This window comes from Amblyraja radiata, chromosome 17 (assembly GCF_010909765.2).
Source record: "Amblyraja radiata isolate CabotCenter1 chromosome 17, sAmbRad1.1.pri, whole genome shotgun sequence".
Lineage (NCBI taxonomy): Eukaryota > Metazoa > Chordata > Chondrichthyes > Rajiformes > Rajidae > Amblyraja > Amblyraja radiata.
This window is the reverse complement of record NC_045972.1, coordinates 32,911,303-32,932,322: the sequence shown is the minus strand read 5'-3', so window position 1 is coordinate 32,932,322 and position 21,020 is coordinate 32,911,303. Positions and strand designations below refer to the sequence as shown.

The 21,020-nt window shown below is 41.0% G+C and overlaps 1 protein-coding gene and 1 long non-coding RNA gene across 8 annotated transcripts in view; one reads left to right on the top strand and one right to left on the bottom strand.

Annotated features, from left to right (window-relative positions):
- Window positions 1-13,230, top strand: part of LOC116982691 (anillin-like) — a 53,453-nt gene extending 40,223 nt beyond the window's left edge. For 5 of the 7 annotated variants that reach the window (XM_033036058.1, XM_033036052.1, XM_033036054.1 and 2 more), the window contains 8 exons: window positions 1,404-1,439; window positions 5,062-5,083; window positions 6,078-6,187; window positions 9,502-9,555; window positions 10,148-10,234; window positions 10,521-10,628; window positions 11,412-11,584; window positions 12,252-13,230. In XM_033036058.1, coding sequence (XP_032891949.1) covers window positions 1,404-1,439; window positions 5,062-5,083; window positions 6,078-6,187; window positions 9,502-9,555; window positions 10,148-10,234; window positions 10,521-10,628; window positions 11,412-11,584; window positions 12,252-12,375 — 714 coding nt within the window. In that variant the 3' untranslated portion in view covers window positions 12,376-13,230. The remainder of the gene's footprint in view (window positions 1-1,403; window positions 1,440-5,061; window positions 5,084-6,077; window positions 6,188-9,501; window positions 9,556-10,147; window positions 10,235-10,520; window positions 10,629-11,411; window positions 11,585-12,251) is intronic. The other 2 variants (XM_033036056.1, XM_033036057.1) reach the window with 1 other exon arrangement.
- A 2,174-nt stretch (window positions 13,231-15,404) lies between these two features.
- On the bottom strand, window positions 15,405-20,786 carry LOC116982690. Its single transcript, XR_004414516.1, has 4 exons — window positions 20,531-20,786; window positions 16,826-16,966; window positions 16,188-16,335; window positions 15,405-15,696 (listed from the first exon to the last, which is right to left on the bottom strand). It is a non-coding gene; the product is annotated as an uncharacterized LOC116982690 (long non-coding RNA).
- Window positions 20,787-21,020: the final 234 nt, after the last annotated feature.

Genomic DNA, 21,020 nt, shown 5'->3' with positions numbered 1-21,020 from the left:
AGAGGAGCATAGGGGATTGAAGAGAGAACTAGGGAGTGAATAGAGGCCCCTCAGTAACCAAAATGATCATTTATGTGTGGAGCTGCAAGAGATGAGACTTCAATGCATAAATGGCTGAGATATAAAAATTTTCATTGAGGTGCCAGAAGACAAAAATGGCTAATGTTGTGCCTCTACCTAAGGGCTGCAAAGATGGAAAAGAACTCAGAACTATAGACCAGTATACCTAACTTCTGTGTTGGGCAAGTTACTAGAGAGGATTCTCTGGGGTATGGTATACATACATTTGGATGGATGGAGTTTGATTTGGGTTAGTCAGCATGGTTTAGTACATGAGAGGTCACGTCATGAGTTTTGAGGTTTTAAAAAAAAAAAAATAAAATAACCAAGAAGGTTGACCATGGTAAGGCAATAGACTTAGTCCATATTGATTTAAGCAAAACTTCAGGTTCCTTATGGTATATTAGTCTTGAAGATTAGGTCTAATTGGATCCAGAGAGAGCTAGCTAACTGAATACAGAAACGGCTTTATGGCAGGAAGCAATGGGTGGTGGGTATATGGAACAAATGCAAGAGGATATAGTTGAAGCAGTTACAATAACATTCAAAAATACATTTTGAATGGATAGGAAAGGTGTAGATATGGGCCAGAAGCTGGCACATGGAATTAGACCAGATGGGCCATCTTGGTCGCCATGGACAAATTGGGCTGTGGAGCCTGTCAAGGAGCATGAATGTCATTTGCTAATTCTAAATGTACATGCTATAAGCCACTCACTTTATAGATCTTCAACTTGATTAATTTGTTCTAAAAATATGACCTATGTTCATTGGTTTTGGGCTCAATGAAGCCTCGACACAATCACTGGCAAAACTCAAATCTTGTGATTTACTGCAATGAAATCTTTCCATTGATGGCTCTAAAATTTCTTGCAGCTCTAATTTTAGTCTGCAAATAAATAATGCTGTAATGCTTGATTCATAAAATGAAAACTTGGTATTATTCCAGCACAAGCTGCAAAGCATTCCATCAGTGTTGATCTCCCCACAAACCTAATGTTGATTACAAGTCTTACATTTTATCAGGATCTATATTCCCATTTTAATCTTAAAACTGAGATACACCGTAAGTGCAGTGCAATTCCAAGAAGTTTGTAAAGTGCTAGTCAATAGCTCCAAGCTCATGTTCAACATGATAATCCTGTTGTAAGGCTGAGTGCTGTGAGTTATAAATTGAAAATATATCTGTACTTAAGGATCTTTGATTCAGATGTATAGTGGAGCTATCTAGATTTGAGTGTTTGAATGAAATGTTCCTGCTGCAATAATTAATGCAGGTCACTTTGATGTGTTTGCAAAAAAAAAGTCAAAATGAAATCTAATGTTTCTTTACTACTGTACAGGCTTTAACACCTAAAAAGCTCCTGACGTCAATAACTGTAAGTACACTTATTTGCTTTAAAATCATGATAGCTGGTTCACATGACACAACATTTGAGTGACACGTGAAGGCATTTGATCAAGATCTAATTGCTCAGCATGATCGTGTACTATCTTTCTTCCTGGAGATGTGCTACTCTTGTTTAACATTTGCAGAGCCCTTTTGTCATCAGTAGTGAAGAAGCAGGCCTCTCCACCATTGGGTTTTATTTTGCCAGTCTAACATATTGCAATCATCCATAACATTCACTTGTGCAAGTGTGGCTGTTGGATATGAACCCACACCACTTGCACAAGAGGTATTTATAGGATTGAGGCCTATTTTTACACTGCTAGAATTTAGTTGGTCTGTGGCTGTGGGGTGCATGAATCTGCTTATGCGGTAGCCTTGCTAATCTTCCAATGTGTTTTACCATTGCCAACTGCCGTTGAACCCATTTTCTCTCCAACTCCCCTCCCCCTCCACCAAAATTCTCACAATTCCATTGTCCTCTCCCAAATCCACACCTACCTCTACCTTAGGAGCTGTTAAACTTTGTTTTTTTGATAATGTTCAGGAGCTAAGAATTAATGTTAGGTCAAAGACATGATCATTGCTTGTGCTGAATTTACAATTGAATGGATGAGTGGGTAAAGATTTTGGTGCTTTGAGAGGAAATGTCGGAAAGTTCTCATTCAATTGTAATTACTAGAAGTAAATTAATTTGTCACAAAAACTTCAACTGAAATTGAAGAAATGGGAAGGGAGTATATGGCTTAAAATGTAGAGATGTTTAAATTTATGAATAACTCTTGAGGCCCTGAGAAAAGTCACGTAACACTCTTCTCTCATTAACAAAAAAATTGTTATGCATGTCAGAAAAAGAGAAACTGTCTTTAAATCCATGAACAGCCAAATTAAAGAATTGATGCTAGAGTGTCGCTAAGAGGGCAAGCTGGCATGTAAGCCCATCCAAAATATTAAATGTTACCAAGGTACATCTGTTAGGAGTTGGGAGAATTTGGAAGAAACTTTGACGATTTGTCAAAGATTAGGTTTTTATGCCAGATTGTTTCTAGAGTGTTTTCACAGTTAGAATTGGAATACAAAGTTGTGGGATGCTGAAGATGTTTAATAGACAAAAGCCATAAAATGCATGCTATTGGTTTACCTTTTGCCCATACTGAAGTTTTAAAATTTGCAATGTTTTAATGTAGTAACTAAAAAATTGGGCAAAATTCCAATGAAGTTGCATGACAGAATATGTTATTTGCAGTAAATGCAAAGAAATAATCACCAGTAACATGGCCTGTGTGATGCATGTCTAAGCTGATCGGAGTAAATGTATTTGCAGCTTAAAATCTGCAGGAAATACTGGAAGTCATCCAGTGTCTGTGGCGAGACACATTTTAAGTTTCTGGTCAAGGATTCTTTATCAGAAATGGAAAACTGAGAAGACAAGCATGTTTTAGGTCATGGAGAGAACATGAGTGTCTAATGCAATCGGTATTGTCAAGGTAACATTGAGTTAAAGATCAGCAGTAGGAGGCATGAAGAAGAAATGAAACAAATTTGATATAAAGTATACCTACATCTGTAGAAGATACTGTAGGTGAGATAGGGGGATACTTGAATTTGTTCCATTTAATGTGCAGAACCCTATGAATGCAATGCACTAAACTTCTGTTTCGTAAAGAAAGATTGCTTGGTTCCGTAGATATTGAGATAGATGTAAAATAGCAGGTGCCAAATCTTCGTTTGGATGGGATATTGTGAGATGGAGAATGGTTTGTAACAGGACATTTAAGGGGATATCCCTTTGGAATGTTGATGGGGATGGGAATGTGGGTTGGTGGTGGAATCCTGTTGGAGGAGGCAGAAATATTGAAGGATGATCTGCCGAATTTGGGTGGAAGATGACATACTTATCGAAAAAAGGGTGAGTGAAGTGCAGGAAATGGAGATGTGGTTGAGAATTATGTCTGACGGAGTGGCAGCCATAGGGAAAGGGAGGATTAATGCTGGGGAGTTGATGAGCCTCTGATGGATACTGGGAACTAAACTGTCACCTAAGTTGGGCAAAGGGGTGAGGACCGTGTGTGTGTCTCACACTCGCACCCAGACTCACACGCAATCTCAGACTCACACATGCACACACACACACACACACACACACACACCATGTATATGACAGTAAACCTTCTTGAATCTACACACAGCTGAGGGGCTTCTGCAGTCAGCAGCACTTCCGCAATCAGCGTGACCTCTGCACTCCGTGGAAATTACGCAGTCAGTGCGATCTGTCCACTAAGCGGAAGTCACGAAATGAGCGGGACTTTTGGACTAAACAGTCGGACCTATTAAGCATTTATTCCTTCCAAACACAATCTGACCTAATAAAACATTGCACTTTCAAGCACAGGCAGGGCAGCAGACCAAACAACTCATGGGATTGTCATTAAGAGCTAACAAATCATTTATTGCAAGTACATTGCAGACTCACAGTTCAGTTGATTCACGCCTTAGAATGACAGCCGTGGCCTCTCCCTCACGATCTTGCAGTGACTGACTCATGTCCAGGCATCCGGGGTTTTATAGGCGAGAGGACCAATCAGCTGATCTCATGGTTTTTTAAACTCATAAAAAAAAATGTTTTTCATCGATGGGAAAAATCCTCAGGGCTGGCTCAGCGGAGGAAGACTGAATAAGACCGCTAAAAATCACAGCGATACAGGGTAGCGGTTTTTCTAATTTTTTCTAAAATCGATATACAGCGCAGACACGAAGTGGTCAAGATGAGACTTTTAATTAAATAGATTTCTCAGGAATGCACAATGGAAAAATATATTTAGCAGCTGTGGTCTCGGCTTCAGCAACCTGAGTTCAATCCTGACCGTGGGCGCTGTCTGCATTGAGTTTGTGTGTTCTTCCTGTAACTGAGTTTTCTCCCAGATGCTCTGCTTTCCTCCCACATCACAACGATTTGCAGGTCGGTAAGTTAATTAGCACTGTAAAATTCTCCTGGCACAAGGTGGGATGTTGATTGTAATGTGGGGCGAATAGTTAAAATGAAGAATTTGCAGAATTGGGTTGCTGTTTGGGCTGGTGTGGATGTGATGGGCCTAAATTGCCTCCTTCCATATTTGCGCATTATTTCCGCAGATCTTGAGTCATATTAGTGTTTGGGAGGAATGATGAGGTGTCTGAGAGCTGACATTCAGCTTCTTCTGAGATAGACACTGGCAATTCCCTTCAGCAGGTTCAAATGTACTTGAAAGGTTAAAGGTATATGTTTCAGATCATGTTGCTGCTTTACTATTTGTACTTTGTAGCTGTTAGTATTGTATGGAAACGCATCCGTCAATTAAGTTTGCTGTTGAATCAGAAGAAAGCATTTCATTTTAACACCAGGTACAGGAAAATGCCTGAGGCTTGTGCCTCAAGATTGATTTGTCACCCCTCCCCTTCACAACACATCAGCATGCCTTGTTCGTGATTGTACTTTTCTTTACAAGCTGAAATGCAATCTTTACTGTGCATAACATGGTGAATCTAATGCTTTGGTTTGTTTCTAGAATTGTACTTCTCAGAACCAATCACCAGAAGGAAAGAGTTCATGTTGTATTCTTTTTCCTTTTCAGAAAACAAACTTACAGTCGCCTGGTGAGTTAATGGAAATCAACATTTGCATAAAATACAATTATTAAATGTTATTGTCACTGCATTAGTAGTTTTTTAAAAATCTAATCTCTTTCTATGCAGTAGTGTACAATCATACAATCACAATAGATCTTACGATGACCATTCACTTGTATCTTTCACCAGAATGTTGTTTTGATCTGGACCTTATGGTGCAGTGATTGAATCCTCTGTTAACTACTCAAAGTGGGTGCACCACTGTTGCTATTGTGATAATATAACTCTAGGTTATCATTGTATTTAAATACCATGTAGTAACATTGTAACCATCTAAGATTGTTTTTCTTACTGCAGATTGGAGTAGGTATGAGCTACTAGTTTTACTTCAAATGTTATTTGTCATATTAAGTCAAATGAAAGAAGACGCTAAGTACTTGAGCAGGCACGTGAATGGAGAAGCAGGCTTGTTCCTGTTTTTCTGGACACATAGATGTATAGATTGGGATTTGCTTATCTTTTCCTTTGTCCCTGCCCAATCCACTATATTTACGGCACTTGTCAGTGGTCAATATGTCTTTTTGCAGAGCATAGGACCTTTTTTCCTTTTGGGGTGCGGAAGCTGTTGTAATCCTATCCACCTTGTAGTGGAGATCTGCAGAATGGCATATGACTTTCTTATTTCCCATTGATCAGTATTGCTTGCAATGAATATATGGTTTGTGAATGACCAGATGGAACATGGGCATAGGTAAACTATTCATCCAGTGCTGCCTTTCAATTATATCATGGCCTGTCTAGATCCATTTTTGCTTAACGATTTCATTATCCTTAAATCTATCGGCATTAAATGTTTATTCGACCTAAACAGTTTTGTGAAAACAGCCTTGTATTTCACTATTCTTCACGCTCATTGTGGATGCCCTTAAATATTCTTGTTCTAATTTAACACTCTACCTTTGTTGTTTACTTCATTACTGCTCACTTAACACTTGCTTGCACTTTCCACTGTTCTTTGTAGGTGCTAGTCCTGTTCTTGGCAGTTCGATACGTGCCAGTAGGTTTGTACTGGTTGGGTCTCACACAATCACTCTGGCATCTCTGGGCAAAGACAAGTTTGCACTGGACAAAGTAAGTCTTGAGTTTTCAATATGTTGGTCATAGGCGGTATCTTTCTTTTCCCAGGCTCCGCCATACACTGCTCCCACTGGTTCCCCTTCCCCTCCCCCTCCCTCTTGTTCCCATCAGCTACCACATCTCATTCAGTTCCATTCTTCACTTTCCCTTCCTATTAGATTCTAGAATCTGTAGCTGCTTGTTCTCCTCTCATTGCCTCCCATCCTCTGCTATCTCCACCCCTCCCTCCCCACCAGATTTCTCTATCAACCTCTTTACGCCTGTATCCAAAATCGCCTGCTAACTCTTGCCCTGCCCCTTTCACCCCTGCACCCCCACCTCTTTATACTGGTTACTTCCCCTTTACCATATCAGTCCAGATGAAGGGTTTTGACCCAAAATTAACCCATGAGATGGTGGTTGCAGCTGGAGGAATGATCTGGTCCAAACTAGGGACAAAATGTGATTTAAGATCATCTCAGATTTCTAAATTGCTGAAACTTCATAATTGATGGGGCGGGCAATTTATGAATGAGACCATTAATCTGCGCCAGTCAAATTTTAATCCTTGAAGGCATAAATTGCGCAGCTCTTAAGCACGCTTTTCATATATTGAGTTCTGTGCAGTGAACTTCCCTGTCTTTCTTACCACAGTTTTGGTGGTATCACTCTATTGATTTTTAGCATGCTGGATTTCTCATAATGTTTATCTTTGAGCTTCTCATTACCTTTTCACCCGAGCTATTCAATTGTTGAAACTGTTTAGTGCTTCCACGATAGAATTTAGCCTGGTGATTGACATTTTAGACAGTATCTTTACCCAAAGAAAGATAACTTGACATTTTTTTGTAAGCAGTAACAATTTTGATTTACTATTTGTTCTTAAGGATTTAGTAGACTTGTATCCAATTGATTTTTGGCATTGTTTTATAAGAGAATTATGGGTAGACTATAAATTTCCAACTTCTAAATACTGGAGTCTAAGAAGTAGAAACAGGCTATCCAACATTTCAAGTCTTCTCTTGCGTATTAAAATCATGGCTGGATTTTTGATTTAACTCTTTCTGCCCCATCCTGGTTATTTTGATTCTTGTAGGACCATAAAACTCTGAATATACAGCTTACCTGTGAGATATTCAACTCGTACATCATGGGCTCGTCATTTCTTTCCATCTTGTCCATTTTCACTACTTTGCATCAGGAAGGCTCAACGTATAAAGAATGCCTGCCACTCATTCCTTTCTCCTACTTTCTTGGAAAAGTTGCCTGGGCAGCTTCTTTCCTACTGCTATCAGACTCCTGAACCAATCAGTCTCTTTTAGATCCCTGCCAGCATCAATTATGCCAAAGTGGTGGAGAGCTTCACGTTCCTAACAATAAATATCACCAACGATTTGTCCTGGACCAACCACATTGAAGCTATGGCCAAGTAAGCACAGCAATACCTCTACCTCCTCAGAAGACTAAGCAATTTTGGCATGTCTCCATGATTATTACCAACTTCTACAGATGCACCATAAAAAGCATCCTTTTGGGAGATGCATCTCAGCTTGGTTTGGCAACATCTCTGCCCAAAACTGCAAAAAAAATTGCAGTTGTGAAACTAACCTAGCCAATCACACAAACCAGCCTCTTCCTCCTTGCCTCTGCATATTCACTGTAGTGAGAGGAGGATGCTTTATACCTCTCACTAGACACTTGTAATAGAATAGCTACATATGACTATATTATACAATCAAGTCTCTCGTTGCAGTCTAATGAACATAGGGGTAGAAGCGGGAGTAGCTCAACAAGGCCGCCTTGGGTTGCACGGGCATAGCTGACCTTTTTATCTCTCTTGGTCTGTCGGTTCCCTTAACCTCAAAATTCCCATCCGCCTTGAATGTACCAGGCTACGCAGCTCCCTTGGGTGGAAAATTCTAAAGATTTGCCACTACATGAGTCATGTAATTTCCCCTCGATCCTGTCCCGATTAGGAATCTATGGTCAGTCAGACAACCCACCCAGGTGTAATGTTCTGAATTACCAAATATACGTGGACTGCCTGTTAATTAAAGCTGGTAGTTGCATATTTGCTGTGATTGCATACTATCTGTTAAGGGGATATCCCACTACGGCGACCTAATCTGCGAGTTTAGACGAGTTTGCCCTCGACTCAAACTCGCAGCATAGTCGACATGTGGTCCTAGGAGGCCCTATGAGGCCACTGGAACTCTCCTTCATGCTCGAGGGAAGTTCCCGAATACTCGCGGGCGGCCTCAGATAGGTCGCAGAAAATTTTTCAGCATGTTGAAAAAATTCCCGCAAGTAAAATTTGGTCGGCATGGTTCTTTTTAACTCGTAGTGCAGTGGAGGCCCCCCTGCAACTGCATGTTGGGGGAACAGACCCAACGGGTCTGCACTTGGTCTAGTACTTCTTAAAAGTGTCTCCACTCCTTCTATCCTCCCTTCCCCCCCCCCCCCCCCCCCCCCTCCGCGCTCTCTAAAGGACTGTGCAGCCGTCTTTCCTTCCTCTTCATCGTGGGTCTGAATTTCAGACAGTGCTCTCCCGCTTTCCCTGGCCCCCGCCTTTGCGATGTGTGTGTGTGTATGTGCGGTCGGTTGATCCAGCTCGCATTCAACCCTGACGGTCGATCCAGCTTGAGGTTTTCCAGGCGAGTGCCCTCCAGCTTGAAGGTCGAAGACACTCTTCTTAACTCGCAGAATAGGTCGCTGCAGTGGGACAGCCCCTCTAGTATTCTAAACCTACCTAAGCTAAGGGATGTGAACGCCTTATGCGCAAATATACGGGCAATTCTTCCCTGATGCTGTGCAATGTTTGCGCTTCAGACCTGAACTCAACAACTCTAAAATTCCTTGGTTGCACGTGTACTGCAGGGATGTTGCCCATTATCATCCCCGCTACTCACAGATGCATATATGTTTAACAACAAGTAACATTTATGCTCTGTAAGCTATTTAGAATGTTATGCCGCTATGAAACTTAATACCCCAATTAAAGTTTGCAACTAATCTCAAAAGGCTATGTTAGGCTAAACATGAAACAGAGGATCAGTCCTTCCACTGAGTTTTGCTCTTTATGGAAATGGTTACTTTGTGATGTTCTTCTCAATGGGTTGCTGGTCATTGTGAATTATCTTTGTAGAAAACTTCCAGTGCTCATTCTTGTGATTGTTCACATAATGTCTGAGCTGCAGATTAGTCATTGGAACGTGAGAACAGATGAGGTATCTTAAGTGCTATTCAGACAGAGATGGTTCCTCTTTTTAAAACAAAACTTGCAAGCTGTAAATGTCAATTAATTTTTGCTTGTGCTCTCTTTACTATAGATGAAGCTTGATGGAAAAGTCAGGCAACTGCTTGGAGATGAGTTTCAGGAAAAGGTTGCTGCAGTTAACTAATATCAAGATGCTTCTAATCATTAGATTTTCCTTTGTGTATCACAGCTTTAGTTTGTGACTAGAAAATGTATTTTGGATTGCCTGCTATTTGCAAAAGCAAAATTTGTTCTTTGTTCTAATATTTAAATTTCATACAGTAGTGGCTGTATATTATACTGAATTGTGATTTTCATTTTGGAGTGTGTGGAAATGGATAACTTGCATATATTCTCTAGTCGAAACTACAGCTTTGTGCAAAGTAGCAGTAGCTGATCCAGCTGGTTGGAATTTCCTCCATTTCTGCCTTGATTTTGTATGGTTCTATTTTGAATTTTTTCAAGCATAGCATGGCATGGCATAGTGCAGAAGTTGCCTGGACTGAGCTATGGCTTGCTTCCCTATTTATTGCACTTGCAAAATTCTCATTCTGGTTCCTTACAGTGTGGTTAACCTTTACTAATTTTATTATTCCATACGTATGTGAGCTTGTTTCTATTCGTGTTAGCTTTCTGTTGGGCTGGAATTAAATATATGGAGGTGTACTGTAAAATTAGTTATCCTGAAGTACTAATGCATTTCCTTTACCTAAATGCAGGTCCCATTCCTATCTCCCCTTGAAGGTGCCGTATATTTGAAACTGCAGTGCCATTTTCACTCCACCATTGAGTATTCGGGATTCCTGGTAATTGCTGTTTTTTAAAGTTTTTTTTGAAGTGAATGTATTACAAATAGGATATTGATGCAATTTGGTTTCTTCCCACTCATGCTCAGTCTACCAAACACCCATTTAAAGATGTTTGTTAATATAGAACAGCAATGCCTGAAGTATTCCGATGTGTACAATGGATTCTCCAATAAATTTGTCTTGTCTTTTGTTGACCAAGCAGCGCAATAAGAAGTTTCAAAAGCTGCTTTGCCTAGTTCTTGAATATGGAATCATTTTGTACTGATACTGCCTCTTTTCACAGACTATATTTGAGGATGTGAGTGGGTTTGGTGCATGGCATCGCCGGTGGTTTGTGTTGTCTGGCAACACACTTTCCTATTGGACTTACCCCAATGAAGAGAAACACACGGTGATTAATAACATACAACTTTTTCACTACAGATTTGTACTCTATCCAAATCAATTGGATGATTTGCCACTTCAAAATGAAGTAGAATTGTAAAAATCAAGACTAAATGCAAATCTATTTTTCCTTTGCCAAAATTAATATTACTATGCAAGTTCACAATTTATCTGCACTTTCACTGTTTACAAAACAACTTTCATCATAGTCTCCCCTCCTCCCCTTGATAACCCTTGTTTAAACCATATGATTCCAAAGGTACTAGCAATATTTTTACTTATTAAATTGAAATTCTTTATATAATCTGGTAGATAGCAGAGCATCTGAACACTGGGCCATTGTGGCTGGGCTTGATTCTACTTCCCATATCTGTATGGAAGAGCATTGAATAGAAACGCCAGCAGATTTTTTTGCTCTTCAGTCAATGACCTTGAGAATAATTACAGGTTCTCTGCCTTGACTGGGATCCACAAATTCACCAATATTAATCATTTTAGATTCCAGTTTCTTTTGTATTTTTAAGGAACTGCCATACTGGTCATTATTATGGTTGAGGTGTACCCAGGAAACAATAAATGATTCAAGATTTGGAAAATTCTCTGAATGCTTTGGAATGTAGTGTACATCTTTTGGGCTTCACTCAAATACCTGCTATTAAAATTTGTGTGGTGTAATTAGTTACTTTGAATTGCTGGCCATATAACAACAATTTATACATTTGTATTATTATACGATATAACTTTATTTATCCCAGGAAATTAATGCATTGGAAAACTTTATTTTGTCCAGAAACCTATTGGGTGCATTAACTTGGCCAACTGTACCACAGACAAGATTGAACCTGCCAGTCGTGAGTTCTGTTCCAGGCGTAAAACCTTGGAGCTGATCACAGCATCGCCTCTGTCTAAAGATGATCATGAAACACTAATTGTACAGTGTCGAGACAAATTCTGCTTTACCAAGTAAGTTGGATTAGCCATTATTAAATGCTTAATTTTGAAATGGGTTTGCGAAACATTTCTCCAAGCCACTGCTTCTCAAAAAAGATGCCATTAAACTTTCACCTAATTTCATGGTCCTGGTATATGGGAGAAACATGTTGTTTGGCTATCTTCGCATCCATTTTCACCTCTTTATGGCGTTACATGTTGCTGTCTGGTGGTTCATTAGGCTGTTATGTTTTTTGTAAACTTCAGATTTGTAGTAGAATCGGTGAATGGTAGATCTTTTGTGTTTATTCCTGTTTTTCCACTTGTTTGTTGGTGCAGAACAGAACTTGACCCTCTGTCTACACTATCAACCCACTCATTTGCATTAATCCCTTTGTTATTTTCCCTGCACTCATTATCCCCCTCCCCACCAATTCTATCACACGGCAAAATACAACCCATATTTTATGCGGTGGGGGAAGAGAACCCGTGGTCAGGATTGAAACGTACTGATGCTGAGAGGCAGTGGTTGTATTATCTGCATGAATTGCAGTGCCTGCAATGTTGCTAGGAAGACTTGGATTTAAGACAAGACTTTTGCTATGCAAGTGAAATACTTAGTATTTCATAAGAAAAACTTTTATTCAACATGTGGAATACAAACCAATGCTACCTTGTAACCTGCTACTGTTACTTGCAGACACTGGCTGTCAGCTGACACGAAAGAAGAGAGGAATTTGTGGATGGAGAAACTTAACCAAGTCCTGATCAACCTCAGGACATGGCAGCAGATACCACACTTGGCATGCAGGGATGGAATCTGAAAATGAGATTATTCATCCTCTACCACAGCCATCCTCACTACTGTACTATTCCATTCCACTACAAATGGTACAAGGGACGTGGCTGCATTTGATATTTAAGTGCTTTGCAAGTAGTTGACTACATATCCAACCAGTTATATAATTGCTGCTAAAAATTATTAAATTAAATTTAATCCAAAGAACGTTTTTAAAAAAAAATGGTATTTCCGGAACTCTTCCTTGTTGGTATCTTTTGGATTCCTGCCCCGGTATATTGAAAAGCTTGGAATTTTTTATGTGTGAAACACCATCCTAACCTGTGAAATTCCAGGTTATTTTAAGAGGTCAGAGCTAGTTTCCCAATATGATATACAAGGAATGCCAAATCAGACACGCTTAAATATGGCAGCACCATTGACTACTTCATGGGAGTGTTAAGGGGTCTCCGATTTGCTCAATATAAGCCTGAATCGCTTCAGCAAATTGTCAGCATAAGAATATTGGACAGATTTTGACTAAGATGGCAATTCCACGGCTGACTAGTCTAATTTACAAATGAGGGGATAGATAAGTATATCCATTTTTGACCAGTCTTATGGAGACTAGTTGTTTCTGCAAATCTTGAAATTTGAGCAGGGACTGGCTTGTAATAATTGGGGAGGTGGGAGGGGGAGAGAATAGTTCAGAAATCACTATTTAATCAAGGCCAGAATTTCCTTGCAAGATTAACTCTTTGGCAAGATGACAAATGATTAACTTTGCACATGTATGTCAATCTATTATTTCTATCTTCTATCCTATATCTACATCTTATTTGTCCTAATGTATTAACTTTTCTGTATACATGTCATTAAAATAAATAAATATTTAAACGTGTGCACTTGTTCCCTATTTTGTTCAGGTTCAATTGCCATCTTGCATTCTCTGAAACTGGAACTAATTTCATAGCCTAGCAATAAAATGAACCACACACTGCAGGTGCTGGAATTATTCAGGTTAATCAGCAAGCTTCTTGGGCCAGTATGTAGTCTTAGATTCAGTTAAGTGTAGGGAAAGGTTGGGGAAGATAACTTAAATAAAGCTAAACATGCAAGACAAGGTGGATAACATACAAACAATTAAAATATGGGTTAAGAACAAGTGTGAAGTGGGATTTTCTGCCTGTCTCGCTGTAAAAGCTTAGTTGGAAGATGAGCATTGACACCAAAATCAGACTCCCTGTCCAAAGCCCAGTTCTAGTTGACCAAATATGCAGTCACCCCATAAGCATTTAGCTTCAGTGTTGTAGTGCAGACTTATATAAGTAGTTAATGCAGAATGCTAAATATATTTACTTTGTTGCAGCTGGTAACCATTAGGAAAGAGAGGTAAAAGCAAAGATCTTGTAGCAGAGCAAGATAGGCTACTCCTGCGAAATGCAATGGACTGACGTGTAGTACGCTATGGAGGGGATCATGGGCATTTTTCCACGCCCATTTTAGTAACCTGAGCCTACCCGACCCGACTCGCAGTGTAATCAATGTTGTGGGGAAACAGTTTGTGTGGGTTAGATTCATAAATCTGTCAGTTCATACTTCTTGTCAAGAATAAAATTTGGTTCTGGTAATTGTCTTTTTTTTAATGTTTTTTAAATCATTTCTTTTTAAATGGTTCACAAGCAGTGTTTGCGTTGATTTTGTAGTAACCGGAACCGACCCGACTCGCAGGGTGATTGACATTGCGGGGGACGTTTTTGTGCGTGATATAGGGTTAGATTTATAATTCTGTTAGTTCATAATTCTGTTAATTCTTGTTAAAGAATAAAATGTTTATAAACACACATACATGAAAATTATATAAATGTATATAATCATATAACACACACAATTATATTTCTTCTGATCCAATAATGAACTTTATTTCAGACTAGACAAGGGACATTAAATAAGAAACATTGTAAACCTCCCCGCAACTTCACACACTAGGCCTTATCCTCCCCCCCCCCCCCCCCCCCCGGCACTCCCTCGCCTGCCCCCTCACTACAATGTCTCCCCCCCCCCTCCTCCTTCCCGCTGCCCCGGACCCCGCACTCCTTCTCCCCGCACTCTCTCTCCCCGCTGCCCCGGGCCGCGCACTCCTTCTCCCCGCACTCTCTCGCCCCGCTGCCCCGGGCCGCGCACTCCTTCTCCCCGCTGCCCCGGGCCGCGCACTCCCTCTCCCCGCTGCCCCGGGCCGCGCACTCCTTCTCCCCGCTGCCCCGGGCCGCGCACTCCTTCTCCCCGCTGCGGATCCAATCTTTGGCCGGAAGCAAGATGGCGGGGGCAGGTTACTAAAATGAGTCATAAAATCGCCCATGAACGTACTACACGTTTGCGTGAGAGTAACCCATCTTGCTCTGCTATAGGATCTTTGGGTAAAAGGGTATGTCTTCTCTCACTTGGGGTGATTTGCATACACCAGGGCATTGAAACAATCTATAACGTGCCATGAATGGGAAGTCGATAAACCTACTTGAAGTTGATGGCAGCATAGTAAATGGGGCTTCAGAAGGGCCTTAGAACCATGGTCTTATCTCAAACCAGTAAACATTTACCCAAAGCCAGTTTATCTAGTTCAAAGCAAATCTCAGCTTGTCCCCTACCATGACCAGCAGCTGTAGTACTCATTATTATTAAGAAAAACATTATTTGAGGGATTGCCAAATATGGTTTCATATTGTGGAAAATCAAAATATGGACAGTTTTTCAGGCACACTATGCCCTCTGACTCAGGATTCATCTATACTCACTAGGCCAGCAAGTATAGCTTTAATTTTTGGCTCTAAATTTAGAAATATTTAAGCCCACATTAGCATTTCCAAGTAACTGCAGATACTTATCAGCTTTTAACCTAAGTGTTATTGAGTTATGCCATTTATAAGTGGTCATGTATGGATTTGTGAATTCTGTATGGGTGTTTCCACCATAACATGGGTTGCCCACACTTTATGCAAGCTCTTAAGTGAACTGCATCTAAATGTAATGTTCCTCTATGCCCCAGCATCACAGCATTGTTCAAAGAACAAGACCAAAAAAACAAAATTGCCAGAAGGCCTTTATTTCAAGAATTTCCACATCAGACACATTCCAGAACGACCTCAGTTCTTCACGTGGGCTTTCTTCTTGATCAGCTACAAAATGTCAGCCATCAGCATACCATCAAAGATGAATGGGTCCCTCCTGTGTGTGTGTGTCTCCTCTGGGATGAGACTTTCAATCCAATTACACTGACTGGTGTTTATGGAAATTATCTGATGCATGTTACATCTGAGAACAGTGTGTGGTAGTCTTGTTTACAAATGGCCAGTTCTGCATTCCATTGCATCTGAAACAAATCGCCATGAGTGAAGTAACCTGTCAAAAACATTCTCCAACCCCCCTCCCCTCCCCTGTACTGCACTTATTGCCTCAGCGTTGTAAGCATCTTTGCCGTCTCTGCAAGAGGCAGCTACAGTCAGTAAAATAAAGATCAAGTTCTCAGAGTAATTATTTTAACACTCCTCACTGACTGTTCAGATAATACATGCCAAACATCACTCATCATTGAACTTGGGCACAGGGACTTGGAAAAAAAAACAGGGCTTAATGTCAAAATAACCTTTAAACAGAATGCAAAAAAAAGTTTATATGTGTAGTATATACAGTATTATAACAGTCATAAAATTACTGCAAAAATATTGATCAATACATTGTTTATTAATAGAACCCAAGATTATAACATGCATACCAAACAAATCCTGCCATTTACCCTGTCAATCAAACCATCTTGCAATGGTCCAAAAAAAAATATATATATATATATATATCGTATTGTACCTCATTATCCTTGCATATCACCCTGTTTTGACATCAATGGTTTCCAGTATCACCCATCGATTATTCATTTCACATGTATTTCCAACATCTTCATAGGAGACTAGGCAACCTTTCCTCACAAATGCCTTACCGAGATTGGGACTGCATCCTGTTTCCCAACAAATAGAAAAGGTTAGTGAAACATCTTTAAATACTTGGCCTGAAAGTTATTGTTTGTGAAGCTGTCCTCGGGTTCTTTCTTTTGCATGGAGCTTGCGCATAATTCCTGTGTCTGCGAGGGTTTCCTCCCACATCCCAAAGACATGTGGGTTTTTACGTTAATTGGCCGCTGTAATTGCTCCCAAAGTGGATATATGCTAAAAATCTGTATATAGATCAGGGGAAAGGAAGTATCTATATAACTGTTCTACAAACTGTCCATGTTTCTTGAGTCAAAGCTTCAAATCTTCTTATGGTTGTTCAGATTTACTAGCAAATCATTCAAAACTAGATGGAAGAGAACAATTCCACAATCAATCTAAAAATTAAGTACATTTTATAAAATCAAAATTAGGCATGAGGATTCTTTAATTTATTTTAAAAAGTCCAATTACTCAGTTGATTTTAACTTATTGCTTCTGATCAAGTTCCAAACATACCTTTTCAAATACAACTATCCGTGCACTACATTGTCCCATCAGGTCTTCTCTGATGTGTGGCTTTCAGCATTGTAAACAAGATCATTGCCTTCCATCTCCGCACTCTCTCTAGCCCATTCTTCCATATTTGCCCTCAGCAGACTAAAGAAACGCAAGAGAAATAAAAACATGTGAAAATTAGTTTGATATCTTTAAAGGAGAAAAACATTGATGGCAATGGATGTGTAAAGGGGGTAATTAACTGCGTCTAATTGTGGGATTTCCCCCCTTCCTGCAATTTCCACATTAATCAATGTCGACATTTGTCACTGATGCAATAGCTTTTCACTGAAATTATTTGTCAGGATAATGGGCCATCTGGCAGTGCAGGTGCTCGCCAACAATCCCAGATACTCCACACAGCCGGTGACAACACATTTCCCCCCAAAATGGCACCATTCTGTGAGGACATTATGCAAGCAGCACAACAGCAAAAACCACCTGGAAGGATAATTAGGCATTAATCATATTGATGTCGGGCTGGAATCAAATAAAGACCACACCAACAACGCTGAAAAGCATCCTCTCCTAAAAGACATGCATTACATTTATGGCAATTTTGTAACATAGCAATCATCACAAGTCATGATATTCACTTACTGATCGCCATCTTTTATTTCCAGTTGTCACAAAATTATTTTTTTAACAAATCTACAGGGATTTGAACTTCCTGTTTTTTCATATTAGTCCAGGTCTCCAGATTACTACGTAATATGCCCATACCCGTTGTAATTTTGATTTAATGGGCAAAGAGTTCTTGATTTAAAAAAAATTGATTTCCTTGTGCTGAATTGATTTCCTTGTTCCTCCTGCTCATTGTGCTGATAAGATATGGGTAGCACAGTGGTGCAGCATTTAACACTGCAGCTCCACATTCAATCCCGACAAGTTACTGTCTGTGAAGCTTGCACATTCTCCCCCTGGGATTCCTGTCAATATCATGGTTCCCTCCCATGAGTCAATATATTCTAACAGGTATTTTGAAGGTGTTAATCAATGTAAATCCATAGCTAAATCCTAAATACCATTAATTCTGATGGAGTAATAGCTTTGATGAGTTAGTTTATTTGAATTTAAAACTGCTAACAGCAAGAAATGCTAATGTTAGGCTGTATTGCATGTACATCTGATTGCCTACCCATCTCCTCATTCCCTGGACATCGTGGTTTCATGAATGTTTTCATTAATTCATTTCAAATAAGCACCTCACTGAATATATGTATGCGAGATAACCCCATCCCGTCAGTCTCTTGGCGAGGTCGATATGGTGCACTGTTCAAGGATATGAGTATTGAATATTAATAAGACGTCTTTGGATCAGTCTAGAGTTCGGGCTGGAAGCGTATTGCTGATAATGCTCACTTCATCATAACACACAACGCAACTTAATGGGGGAATAAGTAAGTAAGTTGATTGGCCAAGTATTCACATACAAGGAATTTGCCTTGGTGCTCGGCCCACAAGTAACAACATGACATAGTGACAGTTACGAATGACTCAGAAAGCATTAAACATTAATAATAATAAAACATTAATGATAAAACACCATTGATCAAGCATGTGAACCAACAATTTTCAGATCTGACAAATATGTCAAAGGTAGTTTAGAGCAATGGTGTTATGCAGCATGGAAACAGGCCCTTCGGCCCACTGCGTGATGTACTATCCTGACATACTGCATGACATATTCATAACACACAAGATTCCAAATATCACCTCAAACACCAATGCAATGAATAACCTTTTGAACTGTTTTGGCAGCATTTGTTGGCATTAATCGAACAGGGGTTACCCTATACTGTTGGAGCAATCATTTTATAGCAGATGGCAAACGAAGCTACCTCTGCTCTCAGACTGCTGCAAAAGATTAAGGACAATGTTTTGAAGAGCAGAGATTTTCTCCACAGGAACCACAACCAGCATTTACAACAGATAACTTATTTTTCCTACTGTCATACAAGGATCTTGCCGTATTTCAGAGGATGTCACTAAATGCTTTCCACATTAAAGACATAAATGGCTCTACAAAAATGCCAGTGTTCTACAGTTCTCCAACAATTGTAAGAATCATGTGCTTGCAGTACTTCAACATTTACTGCTCATTAGATCATTAGAACATGGATTCAAGGAAACAGAAAGAAAGTCCCAAGCTCTCAGTGTAACTTTCCACAACTCATCACAGGCTGTTCAGGTAATACATGCCAAACATTACTCATCACAGAGCCAGGAAAGGAGAAAAAAGACATGGACAAGTAAAACACTCCAATGAATTGACAGCCTGAATTGACCGACTCTGCATGTGGGCATAACAGAAAGGAAATGTATCCCAACCCAAACACTTGTATAAAGACAGACACATAAATGCTGGAGTAACTCAGCAGGACAGGCAGCAGAAGGAAAGAAAGGAATGGGTGCCATTTTGGGTCGAGACCCTTCTTCAGACTGATGTCAGGGGAGTGGGCGGTACAGAGATAAAATCTAGTCGGAGACAGCAAGACTGGTGGAAGAACTGGGAAGGGGAGGGGATGGAGAGAAAGAGAAAACAAGGGCTACTTGAAGTTAGATAAGTCAATGTTCATACCGTTGGGGTGTAAGCTACCCAAGCGAAATATGAGGTGCTGTTCCTCCAATTTGCACTGGGCCGCACTCTCTGACAATGGAGGCGGCCCAGGACAGAAAGGTCAGATTGTGAATGAAAGGGGCAGTTAAAGTGCTGAGCAACCAGGAGATTAGGTTAGTTAAGACAGACTAAGCAGAGGTGTTCAGCAAAACAATCGCAGACCCTGTGCTTGGTCTCGCCGATATACAGGAGTTAACACCTGGAACAACGGATACAGTAGATGCGGTTGGAGGAAGTGCAAGTGAACCTCTGCCTCACCTGAAAAGACTTGGGATCCTTGGGTGGAGTCAAGGGGGGAGGTAAAGGGACAGGTGTTGCATCTCCTGCGGTTGCTGGGAAAGTACCTGGGGAGGGGGTGGTTTGGGTGGGAAGGGACGAGTTGACCACAGAGTTGTGGTGGGAACAGTCTCTGCAGAACACCAAAATGGGTGGAGATGGGAAGGTGTGGCAAGTAGTGGGATCCGTTGGAGGATTATATGTTGTATGTGACAGCTGATAGGGTGGAAGGTGAGGACAGGGGAGGGGGACTCTGTCCTTGTTACGAATGAGGGGAGGGGAAGCAAGAGCGGAGACCGTAGTGAGAGCCTCGTTTAAAATGGAAGAGGGAAACCCCCATTCACTAAAGAATGAGGACATCTCCAATGACCTGTCATGGGAAACTTCATCCTGAGCACAGATGCTGCATAGACAGAGGAATTGGGAGTAGGGGGTTTACAGGAAGCAGGGTGGGAAGAAGTGTTGTCTAGATAACAATGGGAATCAGTGGGTAAGTCTTTGAGATGTTGGAGGAAGTTGGAGCAGCCTAGGAAACCCACGTGCTCGCAGGGAAAATGTGCAAACCGCGCAGAGGTCAGGATCGAACTGGGGTCGCTGGAGCGCTCCATCTGTTACACCACCTGTAATTCAGACTTTGTATCTCAGTATGAATGACCACGCCGAGCTTTGGCGATACTAAATCAGAAGGTTTACCAATGGAGTTGCCAGGCTGCAGCTTTACTAGTTGTGTTAATTTAAATCCTAAGAACATTCAGAATCAATTTACTTACCGTAAAATTGGATTGAAAGTACCAAATAGACGTGGGATTGAATACGAATAAACCTGGGATTGTAGCGCGTTATCTGACCCGCCGCCGGAGGGCCCAACACGCGGCCTCCTCGACCCTCGCAGCTGGAGGTGCCGTGGCCGCCCTGATACCCCGAGCTTGGAGCGGGAGCGCACACGCACCTGGCCCGCCGCCTCACGGAGGGAAAGTGCCTGACTGGCGATCGGGGCCGCCCTGTTACCCCGAGTACGGAGCGGACACTCACCTCACCTGCTGCCGCCTCATGGAGACGGAGGGAAAGATGGAGAACCCTCCGCTTGCCCCTCCTCCCAGCCATCTCCATGGTAACTACGCCGTGCGCGGTGACGAAACTCCCGCGGGGGGGGGGGGGGGGGGGGCGGTGACCTGCCGCGGAAGAGCCAATCAGGACCGTGAATTCCGCCTGATTGACATCTGACCGTCCAGAGAAACGATCTTTGGTCCAGAGCGCCTG